General features: G+C 34.1%; 2 protein-coding genes across 8 annotated transcripts in view; one reads left to right on the plus strand and one right to left on the minus strand.

Annotated features, from left to right (window-relative positions):
* The window catches only part of LOC110633383 (calmodulin calcium-dependent NAD kinase-like), a 35,661-nt gene extending 34,913 nt beyond the window's left edge, over window positions 1-748 (minus strand). For 2 of the 7 annotated variants that reach the window (XR_009151186.1, XR_009151185.1), the window contains exon 1: window positions 135-731. The gene's annotated coding sequence lies outside the window, so the exon portion shown is untranslated. Of the gene's footprint in view, window positions 1-134 lie in introns of all 7 variants that reach the window. The other 5 variants (XM_058152767.1, XM_058152766.1, XR_009151187.1 and 2 more) reach the window with 5 other exon arrangements.
* Window positions 749-6,499: 5,751 nt separating this feature from the next.
* Window positions 6,500-19,850, plus strand: LOC110632096 (flowering locus K homology domain-like). The gene is made up of 6 exons (XM_058152109.1): window positions 6,500-6,811; window positions 8,623-8,860; window positions 9,699-9,847; window positions 17,294-17,563; window positions 18,451-18,645; window positions 19,617-19,850. The coding sequence occupies exons 1-6, from the start codon at window positions 6,500-6,502 to the stop codon at window positions 19,848-19,850; spliced, it is 1,398 nt and encodes a 465-aa protein (XP_058008092.1).
* Window positions 19,851-20,411: the final 561 nt, after the last annotated feature.

Below are 20,411 nucleotides of genomic sequence, written 5' to 3' on the forward strand. Positions count from 1 at the left end.
ATATTTTCTTTGTTTAAACCAAAAAGGATAAGGAAGACCTAATTTTACAGTCACATGTGTTCACAATTATTTGTGTCATGAAACTAAAGACATGGACAACAAAGGGATTGAAACGAACAAGAAATCATACTTACCGACCTGCTGGCTGCCTGGTGGCTGAAATTTCATAATAGCTTTTTCTTTGGTTCCTTTCCCTGATAATTATTTGCATCAGATCAAAGCCGATCGACTAAAGATATATATATCCTCCTGCCATCAGCAATAATATATATGATTAAGCTTTAGAAAATGGAAATAACAAGGGAGAACTAAACTTTCTTGCACCTCTTAATATCTACTGCATCAGACTAAAAAATGATGAAGATGATGAATTAGCAAAGCTATTACATGCTTTAATTAGTCTAGATGAAAATCAAATCAAACCCTGTTGGGGGGAATGAAGCCTGGTCCGAAATCATTCAGTTAAGGTTAATTTGAGCTTCAGATGAATGACATCGAACCAGACAACATTCCCCTCAACTGTTAATAGAAGAGGGGGGCAAAAAGAGAGAGAGAGAGAGAGAGAGAGAGAGAGAGAGAGAGGAGCTATAGAGGATTTCTGATATGGCCATGCATAATATATTTTCATGGGGTCCTTTTATACGTAGGAATGAGAAAGTTATTCTTGCTCGAGTCACATGACACAGAGTCCACTTTCTACACTACCCCTAACTTTGCTTTCACACGTAGGGATAAGTTTTTGTAGTTTCATTATCTACAAAACAAAGTTTTCGTGTAAACATCCAAATAATAATTGCTTTTGGGTTGAATAAGTTTAACTACTTTTTCTCCCAACATCATCAATGGTCTCAAAATTAGGTGCCTACATTACACTCTTCGATGGTCAGGTCAACCCAAACAGCTTCTTGTAGCCCTCCCTAGGAAAGGGGTTTCGGCACAACCTACATGGTCTATCTTCCCCAGCTCCCTTTCCCAACCCCATACTAAAAACTCATGCATATTTTTTCTCCGTCCAATTATATATATATATATATATTCAAGAATTCAATGGTTGAGCATTTTATTTCGTTTGTATCATGGCTAGCTAATACGTCTTTCTTATTTAGTGGAGCTAATTAATTATTAAAATTAATCTTGCTTAGATTAACTTGACCTTCCGCTCGTTAATCTCTCAGAATCTCAAGTAAAGGATATGTCTTTTGCTTGCCACTAGGGTAAAGGGAATTGAAGGTGGGAGGTGGCATGGAGAATCTTCAGTAAATAAATGATGGCACATGCAGCCATTATTTGATGCCAAACTTAAGTCCCAAGCTTAACACAGATTGGCCTGCTTGCTAAAGCTAGCCTACGTAAATATACCTGCAAGATTAAATAAAAATTTTAAAGAGATATGGACGAAAGAAAAGTTGAAAACACATGTATATACCAGGCTAATTGATCACTTGCAAATTAATTTTTCTTAACCCACATTACATATTTATCTTCAACTATGAATCTTGTATATAATAAATGAACCCATGAAAGTAATTGAAAAAAATTATATGCAAGTGTGTTGAATTCTTCCATATATACAGGTAAATTTGCTTTTGCAAAGTGAAAGAAAAAAAGCCAAGTCTATGTTTCAACCGACAGCTTGAATTTGTTGTAAAATAAAGTATTATATTTATCATATTAATTGAACTTTCAAAACATACAGAAATATCAGCAATATTATATGAATGGCATTTTACCATCAGCTCGAATTAGCATTAAATTAACCTTCTGGTTTGGTAAATTGGGTCTGCTGAATAATTACTGTTTCTTAGTTTTTCCTTTTGTTAACCTATTCTTCACTCCCTTTCAAGCTTTCTCCCAATATTATATTGTAGCCCTTATGTTTGGTAGAATTAAGGAAACTTATTCCCAGTACTGTATGTAAAATCCTTGTCCTAGAAAACATTTGTCTTCTCTAGCTAACACATGAATTGTATACTGATATTAATATAAAATCGATATACAAGTTGTAATTATATGGAAGAGAGTGATGGCTGAGGTGCTACAACACAACACAACGCAACCCTTTCAGTCAGAAAAGAAAAGAGAGGGAAATTGTCTATAAAATTTTCATTTCTTTTCTTGGATCGTTAACCTAGCTTATGATTACCTGTAAAATCACATAAAGAAACCGAAAGTTTACCGAGGTTTCCTTGAAGGCTTAGGTTTCGAATTAAAATGTTTAATGAAACAAGACATATATACAATATTCATCCAATAGAGATAATGTATAATAAAAGGACACTTTTGTTATAAAAAACGCCAGACAAACCCTCGCATCACTTTGAAAAAAAAAAAAAAAAAACCCTTGCATCATGCAGCTCTTGTTATTGGTCTAGAGGGCAATCATTCCAAGAAAAATCTCTTTTTTTAAGAGGTAGAGGATTCAAGCTCTCGACGATCTGTACTATGCAATAATTCTCCACTGCTTTTAAAGTCCAAATTGTCTAATCAAACCTACGATGCTAAACGATCACCAGCAAAAGGGCTACTCCTACATCCTGAATTCAGGATAAATACAAAATAACTATGGATCCATCTTGGATCCAACATTAATCAGTATAGGGGATGTACTGGGTGACCAGAGGAAGCAAAGCCAGACAAGTTAGAAACAATAATTATGAGTTCCAGCTAAGGTACTCTGCATTATTATCACATTCCTGTGGACACTAGTCATGGTGGAGCTCCACCATGAAACTCAGCATCAACCAAAAAGAAGAAGAAGAAGAAAAAAAAAAAAAAAGGATGTGTTGTCGACACCTCTCTCACTCTCTTGCAATACAGCCAAACGATTCTTGGCCCAGAAATCTATATGTTTGCACCAAAATTGTAGTCTAATGGAAAATATGGAGTTAAAATAAGCCTTTTGGGTCCCCATTTGATGTAGACTTCCAAAGAAAAAATTGATAGATCTAACACCTATAAATTTGAACCAAAAAGCAAAGTGGAATCATTGCCTCTATGCAGATTTAATCCACATTTTGCAATTGAAATAGCATAAAAGTCAAAGAACCTTTTCAATAGCATTCTGTTTCTACATTTCAAGCAAGGTCCTCCCTGAAAAAGAGTTGCAGTTTTTAATTGTTGGGGTAGGCGTCTATAATTGAGAAGATTTCCACCAAGGATTTGTACCTATTCAAATTAGAGTATAGGCACCTTTTCTTTTGAGTATGCTAGAATTCCTCATTGTTAGACTGTAATTATTAAGCAATAATTTCATGTCCAATCTGTATTACATAGTAACTGGTAGGTCCCTTCACTCTGAAAATTATCTAATAATTGCTAGTATAAGGCCTTGTGTGATTAAATGTCACTTCATCTGAAAATGAGCAATAATTGAAAAAGAGGAGTTGAGAATCCCTTGCTTCTTCCAAGGAAATTAAATGTTATGATTTGGGAGCCAACGTGTTTGTCAAAGTATCTGCCCATTCTAAAATTTTCTAATTCATAATAAAAGTTCTTATTTACTTTATAATAGTAAAATAAAGGATGGACTTTATATAAGAATAAATTTAAATATTTATATTTAATTTTATCCACTCGTTTTATATATTTTAATTAATTATATATAAATTTTAATATAAATATTTAATTTAATAATTATTAAATTTATTTTTATATAAAATTAAGTTTATATTAAGAAGATATTTAATTTAACTTATAAATTAATTATACTTATCTATAAATAAAAATTATAAGTAGATTAATATTTAATAAAATTTAAAAATTAAAAAAATACTATTTAAAATAAATTAAAAGTTATAAGTAAGGATAATTTATCTACTAATTTTAAAACTACCTTTTAACAAAGTAAAATACTTTATTACATATCCTAATAATTTTTATAAATATCTACATTACCTTCATTTTAATAACTATAACACTAAATTATATATTTTTTATAATTTTAATCAATTAAATTACTTTTAAGTATTTTTTTAATTAAATATTTAAATTATTTAAAATTATTTTAAAGTAATTTTATTAAATAATAAATTATTTATTTTTAATTTAACTTATAAATTAAAAAATATATTTTAAGTTAAAAATAACTAAACTAAACATTCTCTAAATATACCTAAAATAAATAAAAAAATCTTAATTTTTTGGCCTACCTTTTGACATGTTTAACAATTAATTTCAAATTGTCTGGAACTGGGGGACTGCAGTAGGATTCAGGAAACAAGATTTGGTCAGCAACAGCACATGAATAAGTCTCCTTTTGCGAGCTTAAGTTGATGATTATAATGAAAAAATAATAAAATATTTAATCATTATAAAAGAAAAATATGACTTGCTTAGATAAACACCAATATGATCAGTTCTTAATTTGTTCCAAAATGTCTGCAACCTTTAATGACTTTTATTTTATCATCTCTAAATGTTTTGCATTTAGGGTTCAAATTGATGTCTGCACTGTCCTTAATTAAATCTTTGCGCATCAACGCGCGTATGATACACGTTTTTAAAGCTTTGCTAGACTATGGGTTTCCTCTACTGGGCTTCTTTAGTTATATGGATTGGGCTGAAGTTTGCTAACCTACTTTAATTATGGACATGGAGTATAATAACTTCTTTAAAAAAATAATTTGAAAAATATAATAATTTTTTATAATTAATTTTCAACATTTTAAAATTTATTATTATTATTATTATTATTATTATTAATTCTATCAAATAATAGAATTTTTTTTTTATAAAATTCATTAACGCACTAAAATCATATAATAATATAGTTATAATACTGCTAGTCAAAACACAAATATACATATTGTTGTCTCGTCTAACTACCGCCTCACCCTCGAGCACCGTTTACCAGTAGCCCAATGAAAAGCGATCTATTGAAAAAGGACAAAGACACTTGCCCTTTTTCCATTGGAGCATAATCTATTTAAGCGAGGCATTCGGTTTAATGTGAATGTTTCTGAAGAGAAGTCATGACGTTGTCGCATTGACTGTTATAGTTGTTGCCATCACTCTAACGGTGCTAGTTTGAAAGAGGAGAAGGAGAGGAGAGGGACGATGGTGGAAGCAGAAAGAAGAAGAATTTGAGCTCGCAAATAATCGATTTTAATATTCGTCTCCTCACATATTGACAAGTTAAATGGTTAAAATGAGTGATTTACAAATTGAAAACGTTAAGAAAATAAAGGGGAAAATAAAATTTAGTACCATGTATTTTCGCATTTTTTCAATTTAAAAATTAAAAAAAATTTTGTGATTAAACGAGGGTTTGAATTATCGTAATAATAATTTGAAAATTTAGTGGCTAATCTATACTGACATTAGCATCACGTGTATGCAGTGTAATTTGATGATATGGCGTTGACATCAGTATATACCTTATATGTTATGTAGGTCAGATGTGATGTTAATATCATGTCATTATGATACATTAGCACTACTTAAATAGAGTTAACGGCGTCAAATGTGACGTTAATATCAATATGATATAATAGCGCCACGTAAATAGAGTTAACGGCATTAATTATTAATTAGCTAATGGTACGATAGTCTAATTATCGATATGTTAGGAAATTTTTTTCAATTTTTAAATTAAAAAAGCACAAAAGTACACTATCCTAATTGTACTATCTAATGAAAATATTGAAGGGCTTGAGCTTGTGCTTCATTGCATTGCATGACCCTTGTTTTGTTGCGTCATAGATTGTCCTCCCATCTCGGTTAGGTGTTGCTTCTCTCTGCATTTCTAGGTAGGTACCGCCAATTTCGTTTCGTAAATTTATCTAAGTGTAGTGACTTCAACATCTTTGTTTGACTTAAACATCTTTGTTTCTTTTATGTGATTTCTCTACTTAATTGTTTATTGTTCTCACAAAACAAATATTTCATGTGTTCTTTGGTCTACATTGGATGCTTCGTGGCTTTTGCTAAAATGTGAAATGTTACTGTCATATCTTCTGTTTTTTTGGGGGGAATGTTGAGGAAATTGATGGAAATTTAAACAATGGCCCTGCTAATTTTGTCAAACTGCACTAGTTGACTGGGCCTTTTGCATTCTTTGGAAATAAATAGCTATGTTGTTCCTGGAGGCCTTTTTTTTTTTCTTTTAATTTTTACTTCCCTTTCCTTTTAAATGTACAGGACTGTTTTATATTGCAAGAAAAGAAATTGTAAATGATTTTCGTTTTCTTGATCGTTATAAGGTAATGTTTTCATTCAACCATTGGGAATTTGGGGAAGGAAGTTGGAATTAATCATTTTTTGTTATGTTGGAATCTGTTGAGGATGAAAGAATTGTCCTCGAGGATGACTACATTATATTTTGTAGGCAAGTTTAATGCTGTTTTAATTGCAAGCTAATTAGCGGAGTAAATTATAGCAAACTGAAGTCTTTAAAAAAATTGGTAGGACGTGTAGACATCATGTCCTTATCCTGTATGTTTTGTGTTGGACATAAATATGAATCGATTTCATGGGTTGTATTTGCCTAGATAACTTTTTTATGGCGGGGGAAGATTTACTGAAACGTAATGATGGAGATGCACCAGAGGACTTGCAGTTGAAACATGATGATGTTGATGTTCTTGAAGACTCAGAGTCTCCAAAAATACAAGAATCTGACCCTGAATTGGCCCATGATGAGGGAAAGAGGTGGCCTGGATGGCCTGGAGAGAATGTTTTCAGGATGCTGATTCCTGTGCAAAAGGTTGGTAGTATCATTGGCCGAAAGGGAGAATCCATTAAGAAAATTATTAAGGAGACAAAGGCTCGGATTAAAATTCTGGATGGCCCTCCTGGGATCTTGGAAAGAGCAGTGAGTTTCACATTTTCATTGAGTTATATTATATACCAATGAGAAATTTTATAATAATTGCTTTAGTGCTATTTTCTACCTTATTGGTAAGTCCTTTTGTCAGCAACTGAACTTTATACTGATTTGCTGATACTTAACCTGTTTCTAGTGCGTGAACTGTTCTCTGCTTTCATTGTTGGATGCATGCTCACTCTGCATCCCCCACCTGTCTTTGGCACACATGTTTTATGGTTTTAATGTATGTATTTCATATTGAGCTGATATTCCTCAAATATTAATTGCTGAAGCATGGTTGACAACACTGAAAAGCTAGTTAATCTCAAATACTCTACACCAATTTTCATGGTTTTGTTTTGGAACTCATCAATCGCATGTGTAGACTTGCCATCTCTTGCAAACATTATTAGATGTTAGGACTTGCCAAAAATTTTATTCTTCTAGGATCATCTTGAATAGTGTTATTAATGTTTCATGTCAAAACAAACTTGTTTCCTAGTTATTTTGATTTTCTTATAATTATGGAAGTGTATATTGTGGGAACCTCTTAGTGCGGTAGATGTTCTCCACTGCCATTTTCCCCTCAATAAGGCAAAATTTATTTGTGGTTGCTCCAATCATGGTTAATTAATAACAATCGGCAAACAATAACAAAACATACATTCTTGAATTAAAAGTTTTTGTTAAACAGTCAGACAGGAAAGATGCAAAGACATAATAAATGGAAATGCCAACTTAAACAACACATTACATGGATGTTTACAGGTTCTTCTCAGATCTAAAGCCACAAATCAATGATGAAAGTGGCATCAAACTAGAAGAACCAAACATCAAGATCGAAGGGGTGAGCACCAAGTGCTGAAAGTACATTTTGACTTAACTATTAGAATTCAGAAATACTTTACGTGGATTTCAGTTCCTAGAAGATTTGCATTGTATCTAGTAACTTCAGAACTTGGTCAGTTAATGTCTCACAAGAAATTGTTAAGCTGTTTAGAAGAAACCTTCAATAATTGACATAAATATTATCCAAAATTACTTAAAGAAATCTCAAACTAACAGCATTTCTTTAGCAAGCTCAAACTAACAGCTCAGCTGTTTAAAATTTGGTCAAATGGTGTATTATAAAATATTTCTTGATCCATTTTATTACATGAGTGACATACAACACATTAACATAACAGCAATCAGATTCTGTTTTGCAAATTATATTTACCTGGTGTAATGTTGTCTCATGGGTACACTCTCACAAGCAAATTCATGCAACCCTCAAGCAAGTCGGAGCAAATGAATATGTTGCTCCAGTTAGGGCATTGTTCCACTGTACCAGCCTGTGGAAACCATGAACCTGATATCAGAACCTGTTATTAGCATAATATCGGGATTGTTATTTTTTGCATCAATGAATGCAGTTTAGGGATTAGCATTTTTTTCTTTCTTCAATTGTCTTGATGTTTTATTTTACAAGTTATACATGTTTATATAACAGTTTATGTGTGCCAACATTTTGATGTGATATTTTGGTTTGGGATGAATCATCTAGCAAATGATGTATCAAAATTATGGATATTGACTATTTATTCTACATTTAATTGATGTTTGATAAAGAGACTTCAATGGGAGTTTAGAAAAATATTTTGGTCTGATCAATTTTTATCATGTGTTTATTTTGAATTTTTTGTACAGTGTTGCATAAGATGCTAGATTTTATTTGCATGTCCTAGTATTAAATTCTGCCGCTTGATCTTACTATACATTAAGTATGAGAATCGTTTGGAAAGTTATTGATTTACCATCTTCTGCTCTTTTTAAAGGTCATGGTTTCTGCAAAAGAAGAGCCCAATGTTTCTATATCTCCAGCTATGGATGGTTTGCTGAGGGTTCATAAGCAAATTCTTGGTTCAGATGATTCTGCAAGTCCTGCTACTTCAGACATCAAAGCCAGACTTCTAGTGGCTGGTGCTCAAGCAGCAAGCTTGATTGGGAAGCAAGGCTCCACTATAAAATCTATTCAAGATGCTTCTGGTTGTACCATTCGAATTCTTGGAGCAGGTAATCTTATGAATTGTAGTGTTGTTATGAATGCTACAACCTGGTACATGCCAAGCACAGGCACACACTTGAGTGAAGTAAAGTTCACATCTTTGAAATGAGTTGTATCATAAAATTTTAAAGAAATGACCCTAAGAAAGCTAAACTTAACATGTTTGCTTAAATGTGGGGGCATTGGGCTGTGACACAAAGATTGTAGTTCCTGGTCATTATGTTGTCTAATCTCATTAAAATTTCTATGTAGTAAGTAATTAAGCAAAACAACTATCGAATCATAAAAATAGTAACACTACTCTTCACATGATTTCCTTTTGCCTTAAAGGCACTTCACCTGAGCGTTTAGAAGTCCACCTTGGGGCTTCGTGTCTTGTGTCTTTGGTGTGCCTATAACAACACTATAAGCATTATGCTCCATATTAGAATGTTTGAATCATTCCCATACTTCAACCATTGCTGTAGAAATGTGGATGCACAATATTATGCTCGATTGGAGACTGCTTAAATCATGTTTGTGAAACTACTCTGTCTGTCTAATTTATTTATGGGCTTTTTTTTTTTCTTAATTTTTTTTTTGTTTAACACTTTTTGTCTCTAATTATCCCCTTGTGTTATTGTTTCATGCAACATTTTCATTTGTAACTGTCTTATATGTCTGTTACTTGAAACTTGTTCTGGTTGAGCTCTACGCACTTCCCCCCTCACCCATTTTTGTGAAATAAAGAAGGGGCTTAATTTAGAAAATAGAAAGTGAATGCATTTTGTTTATCAAACACGCTGCAGTAATATTTGAAGTGTTATGTCAATTTGGCTTTACTACTGTTTAATTAATTTACTGCAGAACGCCTGCCACCTTTTGCTCTGAAAGATGATAATATTGTTGAGATACAAGGTGAGCCAGCAAGTGTGCACAAAGGAGTTGAACTAATTGCTAATCATCTTCGGAAGTTCTTAGTTGACCACAGTATTATTGGAGTGTTTGAAACACAAGTAAGTTTGCTAATTCTTCTCTCATCTATGGTACATTTTTAAAAATGGAAACCGAATGTGGATGGGTTCGATCTAGGTTATTATAGTCAACTAATATCGAATGCAATTGTTTCCTAAAGTAGCAATGGGCTTGTTCTATTGGTGTAGAAAACAGAGAATTTAGAAAATTTTCTTTTATATTTCTTCATACTAAAATAATTTACAAGCATTCTAATTTATATACGAAGGCTAGTACTAACTAGGAAATTAATAATAGCCAACAAATACAATGATTTCTAATTATGTTCTAATTTACAGCTAATTTACATTGATTAAGGGATTTACACTAATTGAAGAATTCTAACACTCCCACTCAAGTTGATTCATGTATGATGCATATGCCCAACTTGCAAACTAGGGTATGAAACCTCTTACAACTTAATTTCTTAGTGAACACATCAGCTAACTGGTCTTTCGACCCTCTGTAAGAGATACTTAAGGAACCATTGACAATTTTTTCTTTTATGAAGTGTCTGTCAATCTCTATATGCTTAGTCCGATCATGTTGAACTGGATTGTGAACTATACTAATGGTAGCTTTGTTATCACAGAACAGAGACAAACTACTAGTTTCCAGCAATTGTAATTCCTCCATCAACTTTCGTAACCACAATAGTTTATAAACACCTTGAGCCATTGCTCTAAACTCAACCTCTGCACTGGATCTAACTGTCACATTTTGCTTCTTGCTTCTCCAAGTGACTAGACTACCACCAACAAAAGTACAATAACCAGATGTCAATCTCCTATCATCAAGAGATACACCCCAATCTGCATCTGTAAAGGCCTTAATCTGAAAATGGCCATTCTTTGAGAAAATAAGTCCTTTCCCAGGTGCAAATTTTAAGTATCACAAGATGCGAAAAATGGCCTCCAAATGAGGTTCACGAGGATCATGCATATACTGACTCACTAGACCCACTGCATATGCTATATTTGGTCTGGTATGCGAAAGGACCTAGCATTCCTGTTTCCTCCAACAAATCTAGTATGTACTTCCTTTGAGAAATAAAGATTCCTTTATCTAATTTGACAACCTCTATTCCAAGAAAGTACTTTAGTCTTCCCAAATCTTTGATTTCAAACTCCTGTGCTAGTTGTTCCTTTAGATGAATCATTTCTTCCCTATCATCACTAGTTACCACAATATCATTCACATAGACAATAAGCAGAGTGATCTTACCCTTATAGTGTTTTATAAATAAGCTGTGATCAGCATTGCTTTGGCAGTATCCAAAAGAAACCATAACCTTACTAAACTTGTCAAACCATGCCCTAGGTGACTGTTTTAAACCATACAGTGCTTTCTTCAATCTGCAAACTTTTTCTTTGGTCTTTCCATTCTCAAACCCTGGAGGGATTTCTATATATACTTTTCTTCCAAATCACCATGTAGAAAGTCATTTTTTACATCAAACTGCTACAAATTCCACTCAAGATTTATTGTACAAGATAGTAAAATTCTGATGGTATTCATTTTAGCAACAGGAGCAAACGTTTCCTGATAATCTACCCCATACATCTGTGTGAAGCCTTTTGCTATCAGCCTAGCCTTATACCTTTCAATTGAACCATCTGCTCTATGTTTCACAGTGAACACCCACTTGCATCTAACTGGTTTTTTCCCCATTAGAAGAGTAACAAGTTCCCAAGTCTCATTCTTTGCTAGAGTTTTCATCTCCTTCACCATGGTTGCCTTCCATTTCGGATCAAGACATGCTTTCTTCTAATCCTGTGGGATAGAAACAGAGGAAACAGACAATAGAAAGGCTCTATAGGATAGAGACAAAGAATCATAGGAAATGAAGTTAGAGATGGGATGTTTAGTACAAGTTCTAACACCTTTTCTGAGAGTAATAGAAATATCAAGATCATTATTAGAAGAAGGAAGAGTAGACTGAGAATTAATCAGGAACCAAAGGAGACTCATCATATACCTCAGGATGTTCAGGAATTGAATCCAGAGATTCCGATTGATCAGCAGTCTCCTACTCGATGGCTACATCTGTCTTGTTCTGTCGAGTATAGATTCTCAAATCTGGTCCATTTAGTCTCCCTCGAGATTTAGGTGACTCTCCCTAAGTATCATTATTATGTATAGTCTTTAAATCCAGATTTTCCCTTTGAAGTTGAAAGTTGGGAGAGCACAAAGAAGAAGGGAAAGAAACCTCTTCTTCCTTCCTATGCTTGCCCTGAAGAGGTGGATAGAAATAAGATTCAGATTCCCTAAAAGTAACATCCATGCTCACAAAATATTTCGTGTAGGAGGGTCGTAACACCTATACCCTTTATGAGTACTGGAATAACCAATAAAGACACTTGAGGGCTAGAGGTTCTAACTTCCCCCTATTAGGCTGATGAACAAAGCAAACACAATCAAAGACCTTTGGAGGAATAGTATATGAATTTTTACCGTACAAAACCTCTAAAGGACTCTTAAACTCCAAAATTCGGAGTGGCATCCTGTTAATAAGATATACAGCAGAAAGAATTGCATCCCCCCAGTAAGGTTTGGGAATATTCATTGTAAATATAAGAGACCTAGCAACCTCAACTAAATGTTTATTTTTTCTTTTAGACACTCCATTTTGAGCACTAGTGTTAACATAATTAGTCTGGTGCAAAATTCCGTGTGACTTTAAATATTTCTGAAAAACTCCATTCATATATTCTGTGCTATTATTAGTTCTCAATATTTTAACATGAGCATCAAACTGGATGCTAATCATTTTGTGAAACTGCTGAAAACATGAAAATACTTCATTTTTCCCTTTCATTAGATATACCAAAGTTAACCTACTGCAACAATCAATAAAAGTCACAAACCATCTATAACCTGATAAAGATACAGTTTGAGTAGGCTCCCACACATCAGAATGGATAGTCATAAAAGAAATTGAAGCCTTATTATTTATTGCAGGATAAGATTGTCTAGTATGTTTGGCAAACTCACTAGCATCACATACTAACAATTCAATTTTGCATTGCTTAAACAAAAGAGGATAAAGTTTCTCTAAAACAGTAAATGAAGGATGTCACTGAATAATTTCTTCCTCAGCACCCATAGACTGTCCCAACATGGCCTGATCAATACAATCATTCAATAGATATAGCCGATCTTGCTCTCTGCCACTGCCAATCATTCTCCCTGTTATCAACTCCTGAAACACACAGTGAGTGGGAAAAAATTCAATTATGCAGTTGAGAGCTTTTGTGATAGAACTAACAGATAAAAGGTTAATAGGAAAGTTAGGCATATGTAAGACAGAACTAAGACTTATAGTAGAAGTCCATTTAATAGAACCTGTTCCGGAAACATTAGATGAGGATCCATTCACAATACAGACTTTTCTTTGCCTGAACATGAAGAATAGGATGTGAATTTATTCCAAGAGCCTGTCATATATGTGTTTGCTCTAGAATCTATAACCCAAGGCATATGAACAGTACAAGATAGCAAAGAAAGAAGCAAAAAAGGCAATTAGTCAAGCAAGAGCACAGGCTTTTGAGAAACTTGGAAATAAAGAAGGGGAGAAAGATATTTATAGATTAGCAAGGAGGAGAGAAAAAAAATATCAAGATCTTAATCAAGTTAGGTGCATTAAGGATAAAGAAGGAAAAGTGTTGGTGAAAGATGAGGACATTAAAGAAAGATGGAGAAATTATTTTAATGATCTCTTTAATAATAGTCAAAATGGTAATAGCGTGAATATAGACTACAGAAAAATAGAAAAGAATGTGAATTATACTAGAAGGATTAGATCTTTAGAAGTAAAGGAAGCATTTAAGAGAATGAAAGTGAGCAAAGCCTGTGGACCCGATGAAATACCAATTGAAGTGTGGAAGTGTTTGGGAGATATGAGAGTAGCATGGTTAACTAAATTATTTAATAAGATTCTAAACTCAAAAAAAATGCCTGATGAATGGAGGAGGAGTATTTTAGTACCTATTTTTAAAAATAAGGGAGACATATAGAGTTGCTCAAACTATAGGGGAATTAAACTCATGAGTCATACTATGAATTTGTGGGAGAGAGTTGTGGAGCATCGACTACGTCATGATACTTCTATCTCTCTCAATCAATTTGGTTTCATGCCCGGTCATTCAACTATGAAAGCGATCTTTTTCATTAGAAGCTTGATGGATAAATATAGAGATGTGAAGAAAGATCTACACATGGTTTTTATTGATTTGGAGAAGGCTTATGATAGTGTTCCAAAAGATGTCTTATGGAATGTGTTAGAATAAAAGAGGGTATCTATTAGATACATACAAGTGTTGAAAGATATGTATGAAGGAGCAACTATTATTGTGCGTACAGTGGGAGGGAACACAAGAGATTTTCTGATCTCAATTAGATTACACCAAGGATCAGTCATAAGCCCTTACCTTTTTACATTAGTTTTAGATGAATTTACGAAACATATACAAGAGACTATCCCTTGGTGCATGATGTTTGCGGATGATATTGTTCTGATAGATGAGACATGAGAATGAGTCAATAGAAAGCTAGAGTTTTGGAGAAGTACTCTAGAGTCAAAAGGTTTTAAGTTAAGTAGAACGAAGACAGAATACATGCATTGCAAGTTCAGTGAAGGCCAAACTGATGATAGGGAAGGAGTTAGTTTGAATGGAGTTGTATTGTCCCAAAGTAATCACTTTAAATATCTAGGCTCAGTCCTTCAAGTAGATGGGGCATGTGAGGAGGATGTTAGTCATAGGATTAAAGTCGGATGGTTGAAGTGGAGACGTGCCACTGGAGTTTTATGTGATCGTAAGATTTCCAATAAGTTGAAACGAAAATTTTATCGTACAGCCATACGATCGGCTATGTTATATGGTAGTGAGTGTTGGGCACTGAAAGAGTCGTATGCGTCTAAGATAAGAGTTGCCGAGATGAAAATGTTAAGGTGGATGAGTGGCCATACTAGACTAGATAAAGTCTATAATGAGAGTATTAGAGAAAAGGTAGGAGTGGTGCCAATTGAAGATAAGTTGAGAGAAGGAAGATTGAGGTGATTTGGTCATGTGAAGCATAGACATACGGAGGCTCCAATTAGAGAAGTAGGGCACATTAGGTTAGAGGATAGAAAGAAAAAAAGGGGTAGACCTAAATTGACTTGGAGGAGAGTAGTACAATATGACCTAGAAGCATTACATATTTCTGAGGATTTAACTCAAAATCGTTTAGAGTGGAGAAAGTGAATCCATATAGCCGACCCCAAATTTTTGAGATAAAAGCTTAGTTGAGTTGAGTTAAGAATCTATAACCCAAAATGAATTATTATGATTGGCAAGAAAAGCATTACCTGAGTTGATGAAGTTAGAAGAGGCAACTGTAGTGAATTGTGATTCAAGTTATGATAGGAATCGTCTCAGAGTCTGTACCTCTTCATTGGAAAACATCCCAGTGATAGCAGTATCTTCAAAAACACTCACAGCCTCAGATACATTTGCTTATGATCTAGCAGAGCCCGTCCTTTCTTCTCCACGCCCTTTAGCTGGGCGGCCGTGCAGCTTCCAACATTGTTCTTTGGTGTGCCGAGATTTTCCACAGTAGTCACAATACAAGTGATCCTTATCTAATGGACCATATGACTATTCTCGTAAGGAGTTAGCAGTCAACTCAGTCTTATCAATAGCTGTAGAATTGATCATGACACTCCTTTTGCTCTTCTCCTGCTGAACATAAGAGTATGTCTGCCTTAAGGTGGGCAAAGGATCCTTACCAAGCACTTGAACCCGAATCTGATCATACTCCACATTTAGCCCAACAAGAAAATCATATATGTGCTCATTCTCAACCAATTTCTAGAATTTAACTGCATCAACTAGACATAAAGCCTGAAAGTCCTGATAGAAATCCAACTCTTGCCATAGATCACTCAGTTTCGCATAATACTGAGCAACAATCAACTCACCTTATTTCATTCCATTAATCTTGTTTCTAAGCTCATAAACTTATGCATCATTCTCAACTTGAGAATAAGTCTGAGAAACAACACTCCAAATAGTAGCGACACTATCCAATAGTAAATACCCACAAGCTATATGATGTTGCATAGAATTGATGAGCCATAACATAACAAGAGAGTTCTCCAACTCTCACTGGCTGTGGGTAGAACTAATACTTTTTGGCTTTTTTCTATCACTAGTGATATACCTCTACAGTCTTCTAGCCGGAATGAACAGTAGACAAGATCTAGACCATGTCAAATAATTAGTTCCATCCAACTTTATAGGACTAATTTATAAAGAGAGATTATTATCAACAAATCCAGCCTTTGTTTCAGAGGCTTTCTTCTTTTTATCAGTCATTTTTCAATTAAAAAAATAGGTACTGAGACAGAAAGCAAGAAATTGGGCAACAGAAGGTATCCAAAAAAATAAATGTGCAAACTAGGAGTAAAAACATGTTGGTTAGAGGCCCGCCGGACAATGAAGGTTGTTAGTAAGAGGCGCGGTCGAAAAAATCACTGAAAAAAAGGGTGCACGCGCCGGCGTGTAAAGAGTGACATGAGACTTCTGGAGGCGCGTTACCTCACGCACTTCATCGGACGGTGGCAGGACTCCGAGCGTAGGCCGATCAGATGGTGTCCTTCCTACTCAAGTGGGTGGTGACACTCACCTCCCTTCCTACAACGACATAGAAGCTTGACCAAAAAAAAAAAAAAACCCAGAACTACACTGTTCATGCCAATAAATTTTGGCACTGCTCTGATACCATGTAGAAAACAGAGAATTTGGAAAATTTTCTTTTATATTTCTTCATACTAAATTGATTTACAAGCATTCTAATTTATATACAAAGGCTAGGACTAACTAGAAAACTAATAATAGTCAATAAATACAATGATTCCTAATTATATTCTAATTTAGGGCTAATTTACACTGATTAAAGGTTTTACACTAATTGAGGGATTCTAACAATTGGTTTTCAGGATAGTTGACCAGTGGCTGGTTCATTAGTCATCCATACATTACTTGATTGGCCCATTCAATCAGCTGTTGGCATGGTAGTCAAATTTGAGTGCAACATGACTACTAAGATTAGGCAAAAACTTCCCATATTTTCCAATAATAATTCAAACTTGGTTCAGACAGCCTATTTTGCTTGTACTCATATATAAGGTCCTACATATGTGGCCAACCTCAAAATCCTTTGGACTCAAACAACAAAACTAATCTCGTTCAATTCAACTTTTTAGGTCATTTAACTTATTTCCTTCTCAAGTTTGCGTTTGTAAAATATAGCATGTGAAACTTGTTGATGGATTGCATGGGGTTCAAGTTATTGTAATGGTTTTGGTAACTTTGCAAGATGACGCATATTTATATATTGCACATACATTTGTAGGTTTATCTGCAGCTTGTGTTTATTAAGAATTAGAAAATTTATGATGTCAGATGCAAATGCCAAATGTTCGATCAAACCAGAACATGATCCCACAACAATCTTGGGGCCCTCTGCAGGCTTTTCTGAACAATGCTGGTGGTAGAAATGTTTATGGGCCCAATTCCCAATATTTGCTGCCTCAACATCAACATGATCATTATCATCCGCATTCTGATATACCTTCTTTTGATAAGCAGCCCCATCTAGGTCCTTCCATATATGGAAGAGATACTTCTATAGGCCATTCATCAAATGCCCAGCCACAATCAGTGGTTGGAAAGGTTTATTTTCTTCGCTTTGATCTTGATTTATTTCTTAGTTAATAGCATTTTTCGATTAGCAAATAGGACAGTAGTAAAATTTTGGCAAATGATGTTTTCTGTTGAACTTTGTGCTTCCTCTGTTGAGGAAATCACTAAATTAAGTCCTTTAAGTGTCTCACACAGAGGTTGTTTTTGTTTGATTAGTATGGTTCTTAAATATATAATCCTAATTTCTAAGGTGTGGTACCATTAAAAACAACCTTAGGATATGACTGAAATTTGAGGGCCTTGAGGATAGGTTTTCTAAACATAAACTTCTTTCGTGTTGATTTTGTACTTGATCTGGCATTTGTTATTTGGTAAGGGTGCTTCCAAGGAGCCTCTTTATGCATATAAATGCCACTGCTTTATACACATAAATTCTACTTCTATGTTCTATGGATACCTTATATAAGATCTATTGCTGAATATACAGTTGTGAATGCTTAATTAATTTATCATTTTCACCTTGAGTTAGTATTCACTTGATGTGACATTATTCAAATTAAGAGGTATTTTTGGTTAAATTGACTGTTATTACTTTGGAATGTTTGTGTTTTGTGTTAAATGCAATTACTTAGTATTAGTTAATAGGTTGAATTCAGAAGTATCATACTGGGTTTGGGTTTTTCATTTTCTTACTGTTGGTTTTAGTCTTTTTGCTCCAAGTTTAAACAGTTACACTCTCTGTTAAGCTACACACTTGAAGATGTCATATACTAGGGCTATAATTACGTCAAAAAATTTAAAATTGATGTGGAATTGGTTTCTAATAGAGCTGAATTGCGAATAAGGATTGATATATCCAACCCCAACTTGTTTGGAATTTAGGCTTAATTGCTGTTGTTGTTGTTGTTGTTATGTAGATGATACACCATATGCAAATCCCTCTATCATATGCTGATGCTTTGATTGGGGTATCTGGTGCAAACATAAGCTATATACGTCGTGCCAGTGGGGCTGCTATTGCAGTACAGGAAACAAGGGATGTGCCTGGTGAGATGACTGTTGAAATTAATGGAACTGCTTCACAAATGCAAACAGCTCAACAGTTGATACAGGTATTTCTATTATTTCCCTGATGATCTTTCGAAGGAGCTCAGCCCAATATTTCTGTTTTCTTATTTAACTACCGCATACAGAAAGGTAGACAGCTGTTGTGTCATGAAATTGTCCTGGGCTCAAAGTCTGGTGCAGGCACAGACTATTCAAAGAAGTGCTTCCAGTTTGATTAATTTCATGTTTGTTGCTGCCCAAACATTGATTTGGAGAAGGGATATCTGTCCATTAATTAATTTTCTTTTCCCTACTCTATCTGTTTTTAGGGATCAGGGTGGGCAGGTGGGTTGTGAATGAGCTAGCATTTTAGCTATTCTTTATGGCATCAATATTGAGAGTTCAGGTCTAATATTCACAATATATTTGAGCAAAGATTAAGCTAAAAGAGGCATGGTGATTCCTAGGATTCAGCATTTTGCTGGTTCATCAATTAGATGTAATGTAGCTAGTGCATGGCAGTATGAGCATGTCAATAAATGTATGGCAACAAAGCCTGGAAGATGTTTCACTTATGTTAGAATTGTATTTGCACTTTTCTGTTGTTTAGCCGTATATAAAGTTGCATTTATTCATCTCCCTGGTAAAGCCTGTTTAAAGATGGAGTCACGTTTCATGCTGCAATTATTGTCCTGGGAAAATTTGCTTGAAACACAGAATTGTCACTACCAGTTGCATATAATAGGATACCGATGTCTTTTCGTGTCTTCTTATTGACCTGCCAATAAAATTTGTTTCATTCTGATGAGCAAGAGTTGCATTGTTACGCTGATATCTATTCACGTCTTTTTGTTAACTTGCCAATAAAATGTGTTTCATTCTGATGAACTAGCAACAAGAGTTGCATTGCTATACTGGTTACCTTAATAGTACATGTTGAACTAGTTTAGTTTCTTTTTCCCTTTCTTTTTGGGGGGATTGGAGGAGCATTTGTTTTGTTGATTTATTTAAATTACCCTCTTTTTTTGTGATGCAGAACATCATTGCTGAAGGTAAAAGTAACTCGCAGAACCGAACAAGAGAATCAATTGGTCAGGGATTTAATGCTTATCCAGCTTTCTCATCCAGTGGATCAGTCAGTCGAGAGTACACTCCTTATCCAGCTAAAGGTCTGATATACGCATCGCAACCATCTAAAGTTACTAGACATGTGGGCCATGCACCAGCTGAAAACCATGGTTCAGGGCATGTCACTGATTATGGCTACTGAGAAGCCAAGGTTCTACATTTGGGGTTTTGATTTGCTTGCGATAGAATATATATTTGGGTCCATTCACCTGGAAATGTGGTGAATTTGATATTAACTATTTATGTTTTGGTTTACAAATAGTTTGATTTGTGTTTAGTGAATTTGAACAAAAGGACTATTCCATAAACAAAAATATATCTCAGGGATAAATTTATTTTTCATTAAAAATTAAAAAAAAAAAGTTAAACTGTGATTTTTATTATAATTAAGGGATTAAATTGTAAAATATCCAATATTTTACTTAGTAATATTGTTAAAATGTTAATTGGTAAATATGAATTTTAATAGCAGTGAATTTATTGAAATAAACTTAATTTAATGCATTTAAATATACATATAGATTAATTCTAAACGGAAAAAATAAAATTAATAATTATGTTTCTAAGTGTTAGAGATATGGGGAGTTTAAAACGCTTTATGAGAATCCTTCTTGATCTAAGAAATAAACATACTCATCTAATTAAAATTTTGCAATGGATTTATCGGTTCTTCTCACTTATATGTCTCGCATTTATTCTTTCT

The sequence above is a fragment of the Hevea brasiliensis genome, chromosome 9 (assembly GCF_030052815.1).
Source record: "Hevea brasiliensis isolate MT/VB/25A 57/8 chromosome 9, ASM3005281v1, whole genome shotgun sequence".
Classification (NCBI taxonomy): Eukaryota; Viridiplantae; Streptophyta; class Magnoliopsida; order Malpighiales; family Euphorbiaceae; genus Hevea; species Hevea brasiliensis.